We start from the raw sequence: 20,180 nt of genomic DNA on the forward strand, positions 1-20,180 counted from the left end.
ATTGTTGCTCTGCGCCTTTGGAGCTCCAAGAAGAAAAATCCCAAGCATCTCTGATCCTCAAACTGCATGATCCGTCTCAGGGGTCCAAAGCCCTCTTGAAACAGGCAATGGTATCTACCTCGTATGTCATAATATACAGTGCATCGGCAGATGTAGTGTTCCTCTGTCTCTGGCTCTCTGTCGCATAGTGGGCATATGCGTTCTTCTGTCTGTATACCCTCCCATCTGCCTGTCTCAATCCTGAGGTGGTGGGATGAGGTGCGGATCTGACCAATAACTGTGCGTAGTCCATGAGGCAGCTGTGTGTCCATGTAATTGGGTCGGGTGATGAAACCATCCTCAGATACCTGAAGGAAGTGGGTCTGGTAGTGTGCCATCCTTGTGCCATGGGGGGAGGGGGGTCGGATCTAGGTATTCTCTGTATCTAACTTCAATATGTCTACTCTGATCACATGGTTTAGCTCTGATCGACTTAGGTCAAGTGTAGGGCAATCCAGGCTATAGTCAAAGGGGGGTAGTCTGTCTGCAGCCCATGTAGACTCATCCATGTACTCATCTGAGCATACCAACAGTGTCTGTCACCGTCTGCTGCTAGTTGTCTAGAAGAGGCCAGGGCTAGCCGTGGGTATCTATCTTGGGGGAGCTCCCATAGTCTATGTATGAAAGTCACTGCCTGGACCAAGGCCTCAGCCACCATGGGTGATGCTCTCAACTCAGCTCTGATAATCTCATGTGGGGTCGAGCTCTTCGCTCGTATCATGCGTGAGATCATCATGACCAGTGGTCTTTCCATATGCTCCCATCCGTCATAGTATTCCTTCTTTGGTCCATCATGTACTCCCAAAGGATGTCTCCTCGTGTGAAAGAGACTCGGACCCCAAATAGCTGCCCCATATAGGAGTGTGGGTGTAACCAGGGTGTCAAAAAGCCACAGTTTGGTGCGCGGCTCATGAAATTGTATGTGAGCACATTGCCTCTCCAATGCACCTAAGGCTGCATATGCTTTTGCCAAACGAGCCTTTTATGTCTCTCTCCAAGAGAACTGTGGTCCCTTCAATGTGACCCCCAAATAGACATACTGCCTAACCATCTCCACTGGCTCTCCATCAAAAGTAAACTGGTGCTCAGCTCTTGTCACCCAAGCAGCTGAAGTGTTAAATACCATAACTTCAGTTTTCCCAAGGTTCACCTTAAGATCTCTATCTCTGCAAAAAGCTGATAATGCATCCAAGTGTCTATTTAGTCCCTCAGGTGAGTCAGATATAAGTACAATATCATCGGGATAAAGCAATAATGGTATCAGCACTCCAGCTAGGCTGGCTCCGGCCCCACGAGTCCTATCCACATATTCTGAAATTTCATCTATATACAGCCCAAAAAGTATCGGTGAAAGTGGACAGCCTTGTTTCACCCCAATGGTGCTATTGACTATATCTGAGATGCCCTCAGGTGTTCGTACTCTGCCTGTCACTGTTTCATACAGGGCATAGATACTCCACTGTATCTCTACGGGCACATCAATGTTTTGCATTCTTCTCATGAGTCTAGCACGTGGCACTGTGTCAAAGGCCTTGCGAAAGTCCACAAAACAGCAATAGATCTTTTTCTTGAATGCCTTGCCTTCTTCAATGATTGCCCTCAACGTAAAGATATGGTCTAGAGTTGTATATCCCCTCCTGAAGCCAGCTTGGCCTTTTGACCTCAGGCCATGCATCTCGGCCCATTCATTCAATGCTTGTTCCACGATAGAGCCATATATCTTGGCCAGCATGTGTCCAATCATGATAGTTCGGTAGTTACTAGGTAGCGCGGGGTCTCCACTCTTAAAGAGCGGCACAATAATATGGTCTGACCAACATGTTGGAAATCCCTCACAAACTGCCCTATTAAAGATGTGAGCCAGTGTTGGTGCCAGAATATCACAGGCATGCGTGAAGTGTTCAGCCACTAAACCCTCATGATCTTGGGCTCTTCCATTTTTCAGTTTCCATATGGCATTCCTCACTTTTTTTTCTGTGAAAAATCTGCAATTTGCTGGTCTTGAGGTTGAGGGGAGTGGCATAGGCTCTTGGCCAGGAATATCATAGAGTGTGCAAGCATACCCACGCCAATTATCCGGTCTAGGAATATCACACAGAGAGAGAGAGAGAGAGAGAGAGAGAGAGAGAGAGAGAGAGGATTCGGCCTTGCGCGCAGAAGGAACGCCTCCGATTCGCCCATTCTGTCCCAGCATGTAGGGTGATGGAAGGCCCTGGTCAAACGGAAGCAAGGGCGGCCGTGCTTGACAAGGAGGAGCCTCAAGCGCTGCAATTGTTTTTTTTTTTTCCTTTTAAAGTTTAGTGTAGTGTCTTGCCTGCCCTGCCTGCACACCCCGTTCTTTCCCCTGCGGCTATAGTATCAGGTGTCGACTTGCACCTCCACCTCATGCCTGTTCCTCCTACCTTTCTAAAGCGTCGGACTGAAAGGTAGCAGCAGACTGTCTTCTATTTTTGCACCTACACAGATAGTTTCCACGCTGTGCCTGAAAGAGGCAGTCCCAGCTCAGTTCTGACTTCGCCAGTCAGAGTTCACAGTGGCATCTGTGATAGGCATCTGGTTTTGCTATGGCAAATTTGGAGGAATCTAATGGTATCGATATGGCATTTCTCGATCAGTAGATTGGGCATGGGAATGATAAAGACTTGGCAGACTCGGATGGTGATTCATTGGCTGTAGAACTCAGGCCGTTTGCTGGACGGCGATGAGATGGGCAAACGTCGTTGGATGTTTGTTGAAGAACCGGTCTTAGGTCCAAATTTGCCCCAGCTAGAGGCTCATGTTTCCTGCTCACAGCGTGATGAGTCTCTTTAGTTCATGTTGGCCATTGCCAATCATCTTATGTCGGATTATGTGCATGTTAATGAGGGTAAAGCTAACTCATTACCGGAAGGGGATCAAGTAGTTGTAGTCATGGGAACCGACCTGGTCTTTCAGCAGGTTGGTGCTTTCCATGAGAGAGCAGCCATCTTTTATTTTACTAGAAGGACTCCTTTGATCACTAGAATTCGTGCTTGGCTGTAGTCCATGCTTATCAGTTTTGAACAGTGCTGAGATGATGCTTCAGGGCGTATGCAGGTCCCACTGGTTGAAGCGATTTATGACGGTCCGAAGGGGTTCTTTGAGGTTCTTTTTTGTTCTGTGGAAGTACGGGCTCTTATTATGCAACACATTCCTTTGTTTATGGATGGGCAGCTAGTTCATGTGGTCCCTTGGAGGCCCATGGTTGAGTTTCGGGAGGTGCTAAAACAGGCATGGCCAATTTGGGTAGAGGTGGTTGATTTCCCTGCACATCTCTCGAGACTCCTCCCTCTAGTTTTGAGAACCCTTGGGGAGGTTTTGGTGGAACCTTGGCTGGCTTTCCGCAATAGGAATAGGGCATGTATGTTGTGGGATACATGGAAATCTCGCCTGACAAAAATTCGTTTTGAAGTTATAGGGTTACAAACATTGGTGTATGAGTTGAAATGGGGTACTTTTGCAGGACACTGTTTCAGATGTGGCCAATTGGGCCATTTCATTTTGGAATGCGACAAAAATACGGAGGCAGTGAAATGCCCTATGGATCAAGACATGGAAATGCAAGACCACCACCCTCACCAGATGATTTTGCAACGAGTAGCTGATCTAGAGCAAATTTCCCAACATGGTCGTGAGGAAGACAAGAGGGATGCTCCCCACGTTGGTGGAGAGCGTGCTTCGATTGCGGTTGGGCGGAATTTGTCTCCTCGGGAGGATTCTTGGGTCACTGTGGTTCGTTGTAATGCCAAACAAGATTCTCGCTCGAATCCTACCCATCCTTTGTTGCCCCCAATCACTCAGACCTTTCAATGCAGAGGTAAGGGGCTTTATATGAAACCTCAATCTTCGGGTGCTCCGGCAGTGGAAGATAAAAGGACTTGTTGATGTTATTTGAAGTGAATGGAGAGATTCCAGGATGACAAGGCTATTGATGTCAAAGGGAAAGGGAAAGCGGTGGTTCAATAGTTATCCTCATTTGTGATTGATCATGAAAATTGCTTTGTGGAATGTGAAAGGTATTTCTTCGGGCAGAAAGCAATATCGGTTGTGGAAAGTTGTGTTAGGTGGAAATTGGGATGTTTTTTGTGCTGTGGAACACAAACAACATGCTTTGGCTGGATCTTCTTATGTATACAAGGATTATGCGAGCTCCGCATAAATCGGGAGTTATGTTGGCTGTCAAATCCTCCCTGCAACCATCGTTGGTTTCTCAAGATGCTCGCGGCTGATTTGTGATCCTGTTTGCTCCTTCTACTGCAAGGGAACGTTGTCATCTTTGGGATAACCTGCACTGCGTTGCCATGGCCCGTCAAGGCCTTGTCATGGGTGATTTTAATGCATGTGTATTTAGGGATCGGGCGACTTCTCTGCATTTGGTTATGGATGGTCTTGAGCGATAGGCTTGGGATGCTCTTGCAACGGTATCTTTAAAACAGGACATGTGGTCCTGGATGTATCCATCACAAGCCGGATATACTTATCGTTCTTTTCAGCATCCAAATGCCAGATTGGATAGGATCTACATTTGCCAGAGTGATTCTTTTCTTCCTGCAGTCATTGAAATGTGGGTGGAAAGACAGCATGTTTTGTTAGATCATTATCCTTTGGTCTTGGAAATGAGCCATAGACTTGTTCACGCATTTAAGGCTCTCCTTGCACGTTTGCCTCTTCATTTTAATCAATCTTTTCTGTAGCAAAACCAGTTTTTGGAAGGTGTTCAGCAATTGATAGCTTCTTTTAGCTTGAGGGTACTATCTATACGGATGGAAGCATGGGCGGTTTTTAGGGATAATGTGCCCGACACTATGGTATTCAGCATGCTTCCTCTTTTCGACCTGAATTGCAGCATGCCCAATCATTATTGGCCCATTCCTTGTCTCTGTGTCAGTCTGGGGATTCCAATGATGACTTGCTCACCTGCATTGAATGGTTGAAAGGCAGGGTTCAATCTCTTCAGGAAGAGGAATATGCAAAATACAAACTGCTGGCCAGAGCCGATGCTTTACACGATAATAACTGTCAAACTCATCAAAATTTTGCTCGTCTGCATCAGAAATATGCTCGAGAAAATATTGTGCGCTTAAAGGATGGGTAAGATGTTATGGTGACTGATCTTGCCTCCATCATTCGGATGAGTGTTGACTTTTATAGGTCCTTGTTGGGTCCGCAAGAGATTCTTTCCGATACTGTTCTCTCTGCTTGAAGATATATTTGTGACTTGGTTAGTAATCAGGTCAAGCCAGAATGGGTGAACTTAATGGAGGCCAATATTTCAAAAGATGAAGTGGAAGAAGTGCTGTCCCACTTGCCTCGAAGGAATAGTCTTGGTTGGGATGGGCTTCCTAATGAGCTGTTTTCAGCCCATGTGGAACTGCTTAAGGACCCATTAACTCGATTGTGTCAGCAAGTATGAAATTCGGGTATGATGCCTTCGGATTGGAAGATTGCTGTTATTAGGTTATTGTGCAAGGTTCCCTCTCTAACCTCTTTGAAACAATGGAGAGCCATTTTTGTTATGGGGTCGCTATATAAAATCTTTTCCAAAATCATTACCAACAGATTGCAAAAAGTATTTCCGCACCTTGTCCATCCACGCCAATACGGTTTCATTAAAGATCGGAATATAATGCACAACATTTTGAATATTCAACTGGGAATTGACTATGCCAAAGCTTCTGGCTAGCAGGTTGTTATGCTTCAACTGGATATTGAGAAGGCATTTGATAATGTTAGCTAGCCATTTTTGCGGCAATTAATGTCTAGAATGGGTTTCGGCTCCCGTATGATTTCTCTGGTTGATACCATTAGTCAAGGTGCTGTGGCTCGAATTGCTCTTAATGGAGGGATTACGGAGGAAATCGCCTTATCTCGGTCTCTTCGGCAAGGCTGTTCTCTTAGCCCTTTGTTATTTGCTTTGGTTACTCACCCCATGCTCTCATTATTGGATAAGTTGCCAGCTCAAGGTGAGATTGTTGGCTTATCTCTTCCTTGTGGTGATCAGCTTGTGGGTCAATCTTTGGCAGATGATTCTTTTATGTTCCTCAAGGCTGATCGCACTAATGTTAATCAGGCAATGGTGGCATGGAATCTGTTTGCTTTGGCATTGGGTCTTGATGTTAATACTCAGAAATCTACCCTTCCCTCCTATATGGAGAATGATCTGCACGCCTTGGGCTGGAATGGAATTGTGATCCCAAGGGGCAATATAACCAGACACTTGGGATATCCTACTGGTGTGGAAGTAGCTCCTCGTGTCTTGCTGGATTGGATGGCCTCCCGGATTCATGACAGGTTCATGTACTGGAAATTGTAGAGTTGGCCTCTACATGTTAGACTAAAAGTTGCTTAATGCATTATGATTAGTATGATTTCATTCTTTTTGCCATTGCTTCCTTGGACTAAGAAGTCCCTTTTGGAATTGGTTCAGCCTATCAGATTCATGCTTTGGAAAAAGGAAGACAATCGTTTGGGTCAGGTATGGATTTCTTGGCAGCATGTGTTTACTCCGAAAAGGATGGGGGGTGCAACTTTGTTGGATGTTAATTTATATATGGCTGCTTTGAGGCTATCCCTTTTGCAGAGTCTATGTATTCAGAGTTATCCTTGGCCAGATATTACTAAATTCTTCATAGAGAAGACATGCATCTCTCATGGTAGTATGGTTATTCACGCTTCTTGGTAGCATGTACTTAATTCCACGAGGTTTATTAAGGTCTTCCAGTCTTTTATCCTTTCTCATTTGATTGCATCTTGGCAGCAGATGCTATGTTTTGCAGTTTGGCGCCCTCTTGATATTTGTAAAGAGGAAAATTTGCTGCAAGGAGAAGTACTGGCTTCCTCAAGGTTGTTGGATTGGCCACTTAAAGATTTGCAACGGGACAAGTTTAATCGAATGACTTGGTTGGGGTTGAAGACAATCCTGGATGGTGCTATTCTCGGGCAGCCTCGTCTTTTTTCTTTCAGTGTATTTGTCAGTACTTTAGGGTGCCTCACGGATACAATGATATTTGGTCGTTCATACAGGATAGTCTTTAGAGGTTCTCTCCTTTGCCTGTGTTACAACCATTGCATCCATGGTGTGACTGAATGTTTGTGCTTCTTGATGATTTTGAGAAAAGGTCAGCTAATCAGATATATTATGAAATGGTGGAAGCCAAGATATGGGTTACTGGGAAAGCTAATAAATTATGGCATCTTCGGGATAGCAAAAAGAAGTAGTGGGAAAGATTTATCCAGCTTTGGAAGTCTAAGGTTTCGTACCAGGGTAAAATGTTCATGTGGAGGTTGCTTATTGGGGGTCTTCCAATGGGAGATGTGCTTCGTGCCTGAAAGATCTCTGCAAGAGTTTTTGTTTTCTACACTACATGTGATGAGACATTGATTCACCTCTTTGTCTCTTACGCTGTTGTTTGACAGATATGGAATTTCATTTTCCGAGTGTGGTCCTTGAGGACTCAGCACCGCCTAGCAGCTCGTTCGTGGATTATGGGAAATATATCCTCTATGTTTTCTTTACATTTAGATTATTCCTGCCCTTTCCATTTTCTTAGATGGATAGCCTTGTGGCATATATGGTGTACTTGGAATGCCTTTATTTTTGATTGAGCATTGGGCATCTGTCATGAGGACATGTATTTTTGAAACCTCACTTAACATGTGGATTAATTTTTAATCACATGATTAAGTAAATGTTGCACATGTGAGGTGTAACTGGAGTTAGAGTAAATTTATGAGCGCGGGACCCAAGAAAATCACAGGATGTCAAAGGTAAAAGTTGCTATAAGTTATGCTGCATAGGTACTTGGTGGTATCTGGTGCCAATTGTTGGCCTAGGTCATTCATTTGGCCATAAGTGTTAGTTGGTGACACTAAAGAAGTGGCGTTTAATGGTACCTAACACCAATCTGATGGCCAAAGATGGTGTAGAGACACTTGAGAATGGAAGTTGCCTAGCCAATTTAATTATTGACTAGTCAGATTATTTTTCAGGGCACTGAAATAATTATTAGATTAATTTTCAGTATTTAAAGACTGAAAATTAATATTTAATTATGGATAATGTTGGAAAGACCATTTGAAAAGGCTGCCACTTGTCAAAAATGCCCATGCAAGACTAAAAAACGTCTTTAGAGGCTGGAGAGAGGCATTTTTAGTATATTCAGCTTGCAAGAGAGAGGGATGAGATGCTGCTGATTTGATTTGCCTCCATTGGAGGACCTTCTGAGGCAGCCAGGGGCAAGAGAAGACCAGTCAACAGCAGATGACAGTATCTATAGGGTATTGAGACAGGGCAGCAGTAGTAAATAATCGATTTTCTTCAGTTCTTTGCATCTACAAGCTGTTGTGGCAGGGCAGGAGCTGCATTTGATTGATTTTCAGCTATTCTTCACGACAAAACTCTGAATTTTTTCTCTCTACAGCTTTCTCTCTCATCTCCCAGCCATTTCACAGCCTTGCTCCAAAGATCTCAGCATTTGGACCCTTCGAGGCTAAGAAATTGCAAATTTCTCTGTTGTAAACCTTAATTTATAGCATAATTTAGGGTTTAGCTGTAGCCTTGGGAAGTGTGCCAAAAATTGGAAGCTCCAAGACTTGGATTCAACAAGGTTGAAGGTGAATTTCAACTAAATTCAGGTGGAGGACTAGCAAGCCATTGAATTTGGGGCATTTCTATAATCCATGAAGTAGGTGAAGGCCAATTAAGTGCCCGAATCAAGGGGCAAATCAGATTGAAGACTTGTTGGTCACTTTGGACAGCAAGGGGAGTTTGCATTGCGAAGGGAATCAGGAGAATCCCATTGTAAATCAACTTTTTCTTCAATAAAGCTAAAGAAATACCAAAAGGGGCGCCAATTTTGGGGCCAATCGGGGGTGCATTGTCCAAGATCAATAGGTAAATTTGTATTTTCAGATTTGCATTAATTGTTTGTTGTTGTAATTAAGTTGTAATCAAGGATTTACCACCCATCCATGGAAGGAAGGTTGGTTTCAGCATCCATGGGCATGTGGCCCGTGTGCGTGGTTTAGTGCTATGAAAAATCTCTTCTATGATGTCTGCTAACCTGGTTCTTCTGGATATTGCTGCTCCATGGCTGGCTATTGTTTGCTCTACTCTAATTGTCCTTTCGGTGTGATTTATTAGTGCTACTCATGTAATAGGTTGTTCTGATAGCCTGTTGGCTTCTTTATAGTTGTTTCTTTCCTGTTTCATTGGCTTGAAGGCTTGATGTAAATGTCTCCAGAGAGAGAGAGAGTTTATGACGGTTATTTCTATGCCGACCTGATGGTCTGATGTAAATATTTACTACTTAATTCAATTATCTTCACGAAAAAGAGAGAGAGAGAGAGAGAGAGAGAGAGAGAGAGAGCAGCAGGAAGCGTGGTCGGGATAACCTTCAGCTCTAATACCAGTTTGTAGTGATGGGTGTGTAGTGGAGATGTGATGTCCAGTGATGGCAATGGCATAGAGAGAGAGAGAGAGAGAGAGAGAGAGAGAGAGAGAGAGAGAGAGTGTGTGTGTGTGTGTGTGTGTGTGAGCGAGCAACAGTAGAGAATGAGAGTCAGAGAGATGCACGATGTGTGGGTGCAATGAGTTGTACCTCTTTTAGGTTTTTTGTGATAGTTTATGTAAAGTAAAAGTGCTAAGGGTGTGTTCACATCCGAGCACGTATAAAAGGCATGGTGGCTCTTTATTCCCAACATAGATATAACATCATATTGGCTTCAAAACTCCCACTTACTTTTCCAAACATCATGGATGTGACACTCAACCACATCAAAGGCCAACTGATTGTCATGGAAAATTGCCTTTAATAGTTTAGACATGGTTAAGACATGCTCAATGTCAGCTCTAGATAATGCAAGTGGATCTACAAATAAATGACTCTGCAACTTTTTCCCAAGCAATCTGGATGATGTGTAGTTTTAGACCATGTCATTGGTACACATAATCAAGTTTGTGCAATGCAAGTGCATCTGCTAACAATTGAGCACACTGCTGATATTCCTTTTTTCTCATGGGAACTTGTTTCAAAAACTGCATCAGCTTCTAGAGGATCCAACACTTAAACATGCTTCTCAAAATCGCCATTAGAGTAGTGTCCCTACACTCATGCTTTCTCAAGTGACATTATACATCTGATTCCAATTAAGAGTCTGAATTTGAGGGTATGCTTGAATCATTTGTAAGGAACAACTTCGTGTGTTGAAAATCAGGTCAAATTATGTAGGCAGACAATGCTACCAATTGTCCACTACCATTTTTATTTCACTTTTCTGCTCCCATAACATTGGTGCCTTGATTGCCTTGATTGGTACAGTGTAGGCATACTTGCTTGGACAAATATAGTATGAGGCTTTCTTTTAGTGTTCAGTTGCCACTATGACTATACAAAGGCTCTTAATAGTCTACTTTCTTATGTGAAATTAAATATTGCTTACTACTGAGGACACTGTAAAATCTTTTTAATGTGCCATAAATTTTCTCCAAATTTCTCTATCATTCTTTGAGCATTTTGTTTTGAATCTCTTTAAAGTCTAATGTTCCAGTTTCATTTTTCAAATCAGAGTACAGAAGAATATTTGTTGAAGGTGGTCAACAATGCAAGTGATGAAGCACTAGCAGAGCTCTCTGGAAATTCTCAGAACCTTGAGACTGTAAAGCAAAGTAACTTTCCAATCCTGCAAATCATTGTAAATATCATAATAGTTATCTGGTTGACTTGGATTGCTTTGCTTGTTTAACTTTTGTGCATTATGCATTTATCTTTCTTCACAAATTCTACAGTGAATGTTTAAGCATAAGTTTAAGAAATTCTGGCCAAATTTTGAGCTGTGTAGCTTTTGTGTTTTGTCATATGTACACCAAACTAATCAAATACCATAAACGATGAAAAGTAAATTTTCATTATGTTGTTTAGAGGACTAAAACATGACCTGTTGACTCTTATAATAGCAGTTTGTACACTGCCCTGGGATACTTTGATTCTTTTTCTCTGAAAAAGGAAGTCTTATAATAATGGATGGTAGTTTAAACATAAGTTTGTCAAGATAAGAATACTGGTGAAGACCAGTCAACTTGTCGTGTATCAAAGACTTTCATGCATAACCCACAGCTTATCTCTAAATTGGTGTATTGTGTTCATGCAGTTGTAATGTCAGAATCTCTTTCTTCATGGTTCCAGAGATATAGTAAAGCATTCATACAATCAGTGGCCTTTTCTGATCATGAGGCTATTGATCACCCTGTAGCTTGTAAGTTCTTCAAGTATTTTGGCCTAAATAATAGTAATATCATGAGGCTCTCCAAGTTTTTTTTGCTTCAACAATTGTAGTATCATGGGGCTCATAGGAATTTCATATGGATGACAGGTCTGCATGCAGTTTCATCTAGAGATGAAAATCCAATAAGCAAATTTGTGGAACTTTTCAGTGCTGATATAATGCCAGCACTTATGAATGATGGAATCATGGATACAAAATTACTTAAAATCTATGTTCTGATTCATGATTATCAAGATGGTCCTGCAGATCGGTATGTTAAAGTCCATTTTAATTTGTAGTTTTGCTAGGATAACACGTTTATACTCCCATTCCGGTGTGATTGGACAAGTCAGTCTTTTCAAAGCACACTGTGTTTGAGCAGTATCTCGAAATCTATTAACCTTTCCAAATATGCACTAACAATCTTGTGTCATTTCGCTGCTGTAGGTTTGGATTGCTTTTCTTTTCTAATGGGTGTCAGACTTAGCTATGTGTTTGTGTTGAATGCAATGAATCGCATAATGGCTTTTCTTTTTGGTGGGGTTAGGGCAAATGAGATCCTGTCAGAGATGCGAGGAACCTTTGATTTCAATGATTGCTGGTTATTGTGCATTAATTCTGGTGCTTCAGAAGAAAGCTCAGTTGGTGATGAATTTTGGAGGAATCATCTAATTCCTAATTTGTTGCCTGCACCAACCAAAGATGTAAGCTCTAGCTGTGTGAATTTACCCATTTCATGAGCTTGTTCTAGAGGCATCCATTGGGAAATAGTAACTCAGTTTCAGTTGCAAAAATTGGCCTGCAGGTTACTGGCTCTACTGCTCAGTTAAAGCTTGGATGTTTGTTGAATGAAACGGATCTTAGTGAGGTAAATTCGTTTTGAGGTGACCCACTGAATGTTTAAGGCATTATTCAGCCAGGAAGATATTATTAGCGACTGCAGAAGCAAATAGCTATACAGTTTGGCTCTGAAAAAGCAAAGTTTAAGGCTTTATTCAGCCAGGAAGATATTATTAGCCACTGCAGAAGCAAATAGCTATACAGTTTGGCTCTGAAAAAGCAATAGCGAGGTTCCCACTTATCATCAAGTCAGGGATTACTTTTTGTTGGAAAACCTCCACCAGATCTGTGTCCTAGTCTAGTGAAAGCAGCATACTGAGTTGAGAAATGATAATCATGCACTGCTCCATGCATTTGGTGGTTATGCATGCCATGCCCCTTTGAACCTAGGGGTGATTATCATTTGTCAGTTGAATAGGAAAAAATGTGAAATATCATGACATTCAAGCTGTGAAAGAAAAACTTGAGAATCTTCCAGAAAGAAATTCCCTACATCAATCATAACTTATAAAAAATGTTAAAAGTTAAAAACCACCAACAGACTCTATTCGTAAAGCTTCTCTTGATGCTTACATCTTTCAAGAGAAAAACTGCGTTAGGTCTGTCTTTATGCAGGATGGAGTTGGTTTCTCATCACTGGCCTAAGGAATGACAAATACTGATGACCCTCTAGGAGTTGTACGACACTCTAGACATTCTTCTGCTCCAACAGTGTTGATACAAAGGACTCAGTGTGCACATCAATCTTCATCCCTTGCAGCCCTTTGCCCATCCTTTGCAACCACAGTTGTCACCATCATCACTACCCACATCAGCTATCACTCTGCTGCTGTTTGGAGGCATCTTCACGGTGCTGCAGCTACCATGGCCTGGCTTACAGCATCCACATCACCATCAAACATCAGGCAACCTGTTCTGATGATATCGTGACCAGTTCCTCAGCAAGGCGGTCTGTTCTACACCACCTGTGACCTGTCTACAACTGGGAAGCATCATCCAGCCGTGCATTTTCACCAGTAGCAGCTGCATTTTAAGTCATTCATGCCATCCTGATCTACATTTTGCCTGTCCAACAAGTTGTTGATCAGATTTCAGTCATTCTACATTCAATTTTACAGTAATTCTGCTTGACTAGGCCTCAGCTGCTGCATGACATAATCCTCAGCTGCAATAAGCTGCATCTACATCAGATTTGGTGGTACTGGCACAATTGGGATCCGTTCACTGAGGACAACACTCTCTGTCACTCTCCCTCAGCCCACGTCCATGAGAGTCAATGGTTGTTGGACATCTCTGCATCTTTAGCATCACATGCGTATCTTCTTTACTCATTTGTTTTCAACATTCATTCATTCATCACATTCCACTTCTTCTCTGTTTTTGAATTTTGTGTTTTTGTTTGAGTTATTATGTTTTAGTTGTGTTTGTACATTTTGGTCTTTTCTCATTGCAAACCCTAGCATATTTCACATGGTGTTAGAGTTGGTGCTCTCTAAATAGTACCTTGTGGCTATTGTGAAGGCTTCATTTATATGGGTGACTTGAGCAATATGCAACCAGTTCACAATGGCCGAGACTGTTACAACTCTATAGAAACAGAATTTGTATCCTTTTTCATTAATTTGTCTATATAATGATTTATTAAATTTGTTTCCTTTGCACTATTTAGATATAAAGAAAAGTGCATTAGAGCTGGCCATTGATGAGTGGTCACAGGTTATGGTGGACCCACGCGGTGGGTTAGAGAAAAGATAGATCACACTTCCACCTATATGGCCCGATTGGGCGCCTGTGACCAGAACTCACGCATATCAGGATTAGACTTGCACACAGAAAGGATTGATGCCTTGAAGTGTGGGCTATATCCGCCAGAACAGACAGTTACAATCAACAAGATGGCATGATCATGAAATGCTTGTACAATGTACATGTGTGGGTTGAAAGCTTAAAATGCACATTTCTTTGCATAGGAAAGTCACATGAAGTTTCTGATACCGTTTTTGCAATGTACACGGAAAAAGCTTTCATATGACACCCATATTGGGGGAGTCCCTAAATTTTAGGAGGTCCCTAAATTTTAGGAGCCTCGAATTTACCTAAAAATGCTAGTCCTAAAAAATAGGGATGTCATTCTAAAAATAATAAATTTTGTACTCTGACTGTGCTTACTAAATTTGGTTGTTTCTATTCTTGACAGTATTCAGCCCAAAAAGGAAGGCCATAGAGAAGAGACAAGTGTCAAGACACTTGTCATTCAAGTTTCCAAGTGTCCCACCACTTGTCACATCTTATGACATGTGGCTGGGTACTTGTCTTGTGCTACTCCACTTTCCCCTTTTGTACTAGCTCTTCCCTCTCCTTTAAATAAGAGCTCGTTTTTTTTCATTCAGCATCATTTTTCTCTGCTGTAAACTCATGTACAACACCCACAGATAGCCAGAAACTGACCCCATCCATCCCCATCATCATCCCCCACTTCTCCATTATCAAATTTCTCCATATTCCCTCTTCAATCACTGCTGTTTTACAGGACAGCAAGCCTGTAAATTCATTACAGCACCTCCTTCTCGAGCTCTTTCTTCCATTTTAACAACAAGAAGCAAGCCCTATCCATGTACTGCTGATCAACGATGGAGAAAGGCTGATTTTCCCTCTTTCTTTTCTCATAATGTAAAGAAATCAGTTCTTATCATTGCATAATAGATAATGCAGGTGTGTTTGTACATCTTTGCATGATCTTGTGAGAGTGAGAATTACTTCTTCTCACTCTCAGGTTGATTGTAACTGAGCTCTTCCCTAAGGGACTTGGGTTGAGCAGAAATACATTCCTTCGGGGAGGGGGTTGTCCATCTTTAACCCTCAATCTTGTCTCCATTACTTTTACATTTTCATGGCTCAATCTACATGGAGCCGGTATTTTGCACGTGTTACTGTAGATGAACTGAAAGCACGGATTACTGAATTATACATACAAGATGTTGACTGGATAGTCTTCAAGAAGACACTAAGGGAAGAATTTTATATTGAAGATACCAGTTTGATTACGCGCAAGACTTTTCAGGAGGGGTTTTACAACCCAGTAAGGGTCTTGTGGCTACAGAATTGTTAAGAGAATTTGAAAGTCGATTTGAGCAGTCGGATCTTACAGAATAACAAGCTCTTACAAGTCAGAAAATTGAATTGTTTCTACAGCCAGTTGATCTTGAGCATTAAGAGAAGCTTGATGATTTGCTAGAGGATCAGACTACAGAGACAGGTCTTAAAACAGAGTGGAGACACGTCAAGGAAGCTGCTACTGCACTTGTGAAGAAGCATAGAAGAAGAGAAAGATTGCGTGTCTCTAGCTTGCCCACTATTACGAGCAAGACAATTGATGTATCTAGTAAGCCACCTACTTCTGTGGCTAACCCTATGGCTGTACCTGCTATTGTTTCCTCTGTTAGGGAAGATGTCTTAGATGAATTGGTCAAAGGGATGCGGGATCTTTAATTGAAGGTTGTAAAATTGGATGAAAAAGGACAAGAGGAAAGGGGACAGGCAGTAGCCCTTTAGCTAGGAAAAAGATGTACGTCATGTGATAGTTTGCAGCATGAGAGAAAGGATTGTGCTGCCTGTCAGGAAGCCTTGGCACGACAGCTTATCTTTTGGAAAGATGGTAAGATCTATACACAAGAAACGGGATTGCCTCTTGCTTTGAATTTCGGAAAGGGAGGTATGCAGAAGTTGTTGGAAGACTTGGCAATTCGAAATGCTTATGCTGCGGTACATGCTTATACTTTTGGTCTACAGTTGGATAGAATGCATGACCAAGTGATGGTTGGTCCAAAGATTGAAATATGGACACATGCTTTACATGCAACTAAAAAGAGAAAGGTCACTGATAGTAAAATGTCTCATGCAGGGCAAGACATTCATGGTATAACTGGTTGGGAATCACCGGTAGATGCATATTGAGTGTATGCATATTTAGCAAAGGTACAAAACATGGATGGACTTGTGGAAGAAAAACGAAAAAGAGATGAAGATAATGCAGGGATATCTAAAAGAATTACAAGAAGAAGTATGGATCAGCCTAAAGCTGCAAATCAACCACTTCCCGAGCATGTTATGGAAGAGATCAGTCAGGAGCAAAAACGGGATAGCAAACAAGAGGGCAAAAAGAAGGGCAAGTAGCCAGGATATAAGTTGCAATCTGACATTGAGACAGCCATAGATCTTAAGAAGGTTCTTGAAGAACGGATCTTAAACAGTCGGGTGGAATTCACCTTGGGAGAGGTACTTGGCATCGCCAAGCGAGAATTTCATGATGGGATCATTGATATAATTAAGAGGAAGCGCCAGTTTCTTGGTGATACCACTAGTGCTGCTGCAATTTGAAGAGGAAACTGGTTTATTGGATATTCGGGCTGAATATGACCATGAAGTAAGTACTGGATTAGCTATGCAGGATGCTACTAATCAGTGTACAACATGTGGAAAAGAGAAGAAAGTGGCTGAAAATGCATTGTCTTGTAGCAATATGCATGGTGGAGTAAGGCAGATGTAACAATATGGGGAAGAGACTCTAGGATTTATTCCTCGAAGTCATTACACAAGGAATCATTGCTCTAGGGCTACCACTGAAACGGTAGTAAAAATAGGGAAATGTGAAACTCCTTGTGTTACTTTACTTGACCATGTGTCTGAGATAAATGTCATTGAGTATGGATTGTATGAAAATGGTGCATGGCCTGTAGACATTAATCATGGTTAGCGTATGAGGGTTGCAAATAATTCTTTGGGAGAGCTCTATGCTGCATGTCCTAATGTAAAAGTGACGATTGGTGATGTACAAGAAGAGCAACATTTCTTTGTGCAAGATAATTTCTCATATGTAGTGATTTTGGGACAGCCCTATATTACAAGAGTGCGTATGGAAACAAAGGTGCTTGATGATGGTTCTGCTTATGCAAGAGTCAAAAGCAAGGATGGAAAAAAATCAGTCCAATTTCTTACTGTTTGTGTTAATCATCCGAGAAATCGGCATACACTTCGAGAGTCTCCTTTGGCTCCAAATGTAAGGGAATTCAAAGACGTGGATTTTCATTAAGCGCTGTTGTAATGCGGGGCTACAGTAGTGCTGTTCAAAGGATATACTCACCTCTTGATGGAATGAAGCATGTATTTACTATTTGTTATTCTCAGTTTACAGCAAATAGTTCATGTTGGTTTAAGCCTATGGAAGCAGTCCAAGGGCTTTGAAGAACCTGGCAGGGAGCACCTAGTGTGCAAGTTGAAGAAAAGTCTTTATGGCTTGAAGCAGGCATCTAGGGAGTGGTATCATAAGTTTGATGCCTTTATGCGGTCACAGGGCTACAACAGGAGTGCTATGGATCTGTGTCTTTACACGAAGAAAGCCCATGATGGCTCATTGCTTATTTTGGTACTTTATGTGGATGATATGTTGATAACAGGGAAAGCTCATGATGAGCTGGATGCTCTTAAATCTCAGGTGAAGAAGAGCTTTGAGATGAAGGATTTGGGACATGCCTCATATTCTTGGTATGTGCATTAAGCGCGACAGGCATTAGGGACTACTCTACCTCTCATAGAGGGAGTACGGTACATTCATAAAATCCTTGAGTGTTTTTGCATGCGGGACGTGAAGTCTATTGGCTGTCCATTACCTTCTTATGTGAAGGTCTCACAAGCCGATTGTCCGCAAACAGATGAGCAGAGGGCCGAGATGGACAAGATTCCTTATGTATCAGCGGTGGGCAATTTGATATATACTATGATAGCCACTCGTTTAGATATTGCCTTTGCAGTTGGTGTTGTGGCACGCTATATGGCTACACCTGGCAAGAAACATTGGGATGTCGTGAAGGGTATCATGAGATACCTGAAAGGCACAACAAATATGTGTATTTGCTATGGCAGCCAGGATACTAGAGTTGTGGGATACACAGACTTTGATTATGCAGGACATGCGGATAGTAGGAAGTCCACTTTTGGCTATGTATTCACCTATGTTGGAGGTGCTGTCTCTTGGATGTCGAGGGTTCAGAAGTGTACCACTCTCTTTACCACTGAGACCGAGTATGTTGCAGCAATGAGGCTTGCAAGGAGGCCATATGATTGGGCCATTTTGTCCATGACCTTGGGATTGATGCTATATAGACCTACGTTGCATTCGGATTCTATGAGTGCTATTCAGCTAGCCAAGAGTCTGGTCTTCCATACGAAAACGAAACACATTGAGGTAAGGTATTACTCCATATGTGGGGTCGTGGCGGACAAGTCTGTTAACCTTGTCAAGATCTCCACTGACGAAAATCCTACAGATTTGCTCACGATAAGCCTCACTACTTAGCGCTTTGCCTTGCTCAGGAGATTGATGGGCGTTGGATGAGATGACGTTTTTCCTCATCCTATTGTATATGTGTATATTGTACAATCTTTTCTTTTTCTTTTCACTTCTCACTGGGGTAGATTTACCTTTAAGTGGGAGGTTGTTGGAGGTAAAGGCGCCTCTGCCTAGCCGCTCGTGTATTACTACATTGACAATACTTGCCATTGTATATTGCAGGTGGCGGGCGCCTGTCACCGTCACTTTATTCTTTATTCTTTTAGTGACAGTTTGAATAAAGGAAGGCTCGGTCACACATTGTGATTGTTGGAGTTCCCATTTGGTCTGTCTCTCTTTCTTGCTCTTGCTCTTCCGCCATAGCTCCCGTATTCTCAGCAAGGTCCTTGGCGACCGTTAGGAATGAACGTTGCTCGTAGGAAGGTCTAAGACCTGCTAGTGGTTGCGGTGAAATTGGGCTAGTCAGTGATGTTTCTAGTGGCAGCGGACTTGACAATGGTGTTTCTAAGGGTAGCTTCATAGTCTGATCTGTGTGTCCAGTGCTGCTTTGGGGTACTGAGGGTGGCTCCAGTGACATAGATGGTGCGTTGCCCTCTTCTTGCGCAGCCACTGGAGTGCCAAGGTCTTTAGACTTAGATGATCATGGGGTATTAAGCTGTTGTTTGGGTCGATAGATTGGTTGGGGTTTTTTGACCGCAACCATTGCGGGTTCTGTAGGCTTTGCAGCTCGGGTTTTTTGGTTGTTTCCTACCTTAGCAGGAGTGTGGCTTTCTAGAGATGGGGTGGCAAGTGATGGTCGTGGTTGGGCTATGCCTCTAGGATTTCCTTTCTTGGGCACCTATATCCAGGTGTTGCCTTCATAGTATCCTTGGGCTCGCAACAGATCTTTGGGGATCCATCGCGGCTTGATGGTGTGCCTACGTTGATAGTGTTGTGTCGGTTTCTTAGGTCTTGAATGATAGTTGTTAGCCTTGCCGTTTGCTGGCTACGAGTAGGTCGCTTTTGGTGCTTTGGTGCCCATTTAAGCGTGGGCTCTGTGGCTTTGGGGATGGCCTTTGTTGGCGGTGGTTTTGTAGTCTTGGTGGGTTGTGATGAGTCACGACCCCCCTCCCTAGGCTTGGTCTTATGTAGCTCTATCGGTGGCATAGCAGGCTTGAGTGGAGCCTCGCTGCCCTTGTTGAAAGCTGTCTCGATTCGAATGTTACCAATGACAAGGTGAATACACTATAAATCGTAATCACGCTGCAATGTACTTGGTTCTTGAAAGTGCATCCTAACAGCGATTCCTGACCTGCATCCTTCGTGTTTGGCAATAAATAGAAGATGATTGATAGGCTCTCAGACTTGATAGAGACTGCGATTTTGCACTTCCCTAGGAGTGCATATGGCTTGCCCCTGAATGGGCTGAGTTTAGCGTTGATGGGCTGTAACTGTGGTTGACCAATGAGGGTCCAATGATCGTGAGTTAAGATATTGAAGTCAGCTCCCTCGTCAATCAGGACTGCAAAAGTGTGTGTGCACCGGGCAGTGGCCGTGATACATAGATATGTTTGTGCTACTACCTCTTCATCCTCGTCCTGTAGTTCGGTGATGGTGGCTACGTGGGCATTGATAGGGGCTTCTAGCATTGGGGGCTCATGCAGTGGGTGTGTGGGAGGGTAGTACTTCTTCATGT

The 20,180-nt window shown here is 42.6% G+C and overlaps 1 protein-coding gene across 1 annotated transcript in view; it reads left to right on the forward strand.

The window, feature by feature from the left end:
* The window catches only part of LOC148022854 (Tetratricopeptide repeat (TPR)-like superfamily protein), a 167,474-nt gene that overhangs the window by 23,667 nt on the left and 123,627 nt on the right, over positions 1 to 20,180 (forward strand). Inside the window, exons 3-7 of the mRNA XM_087695772.1 lie at positions 10,624 to 10,723; positions 11,206 to 11,310; positions 11,428 to 11,590; positions 11,867 to 12,023; positions 12,125 to 12,187. Of these exons, the coding sequence (XP_087551898.1) occupies positions 10,624 to 10,723; positions 11,206 to 11,310; positions 11,428 to 11,590; positions 11,867 to 12,023; positions 12,125 to 12,187 (588 nt within the window). The remainder of the gene's footprint in view (positions 1 to 10,623; positions 10,724 to 11,205; positions 11,311 to 11,427; positions 11,591 to 11,866; positions 12,024 to 12,124; positions 12,188 to 20,180) is intronic.

The sequence above is a fragment of the Lygodium microphyllum genome, chromosome 16, assembly GCF_053477565.2.
Source record: "Lygodium microphyllum isolate KBCC chromosome 16, Lygodium_microphyllum_v1.1.10, whole genome shotgun sequence".
In the NCBI taxonomy this organism is placed as follows: Eukaryota; Viridiplantae; Streptophyta; class Polypodiopsida; order Schizaeales; family Lygodiaceae; genus Lygodium; species Lygodium microphyllum.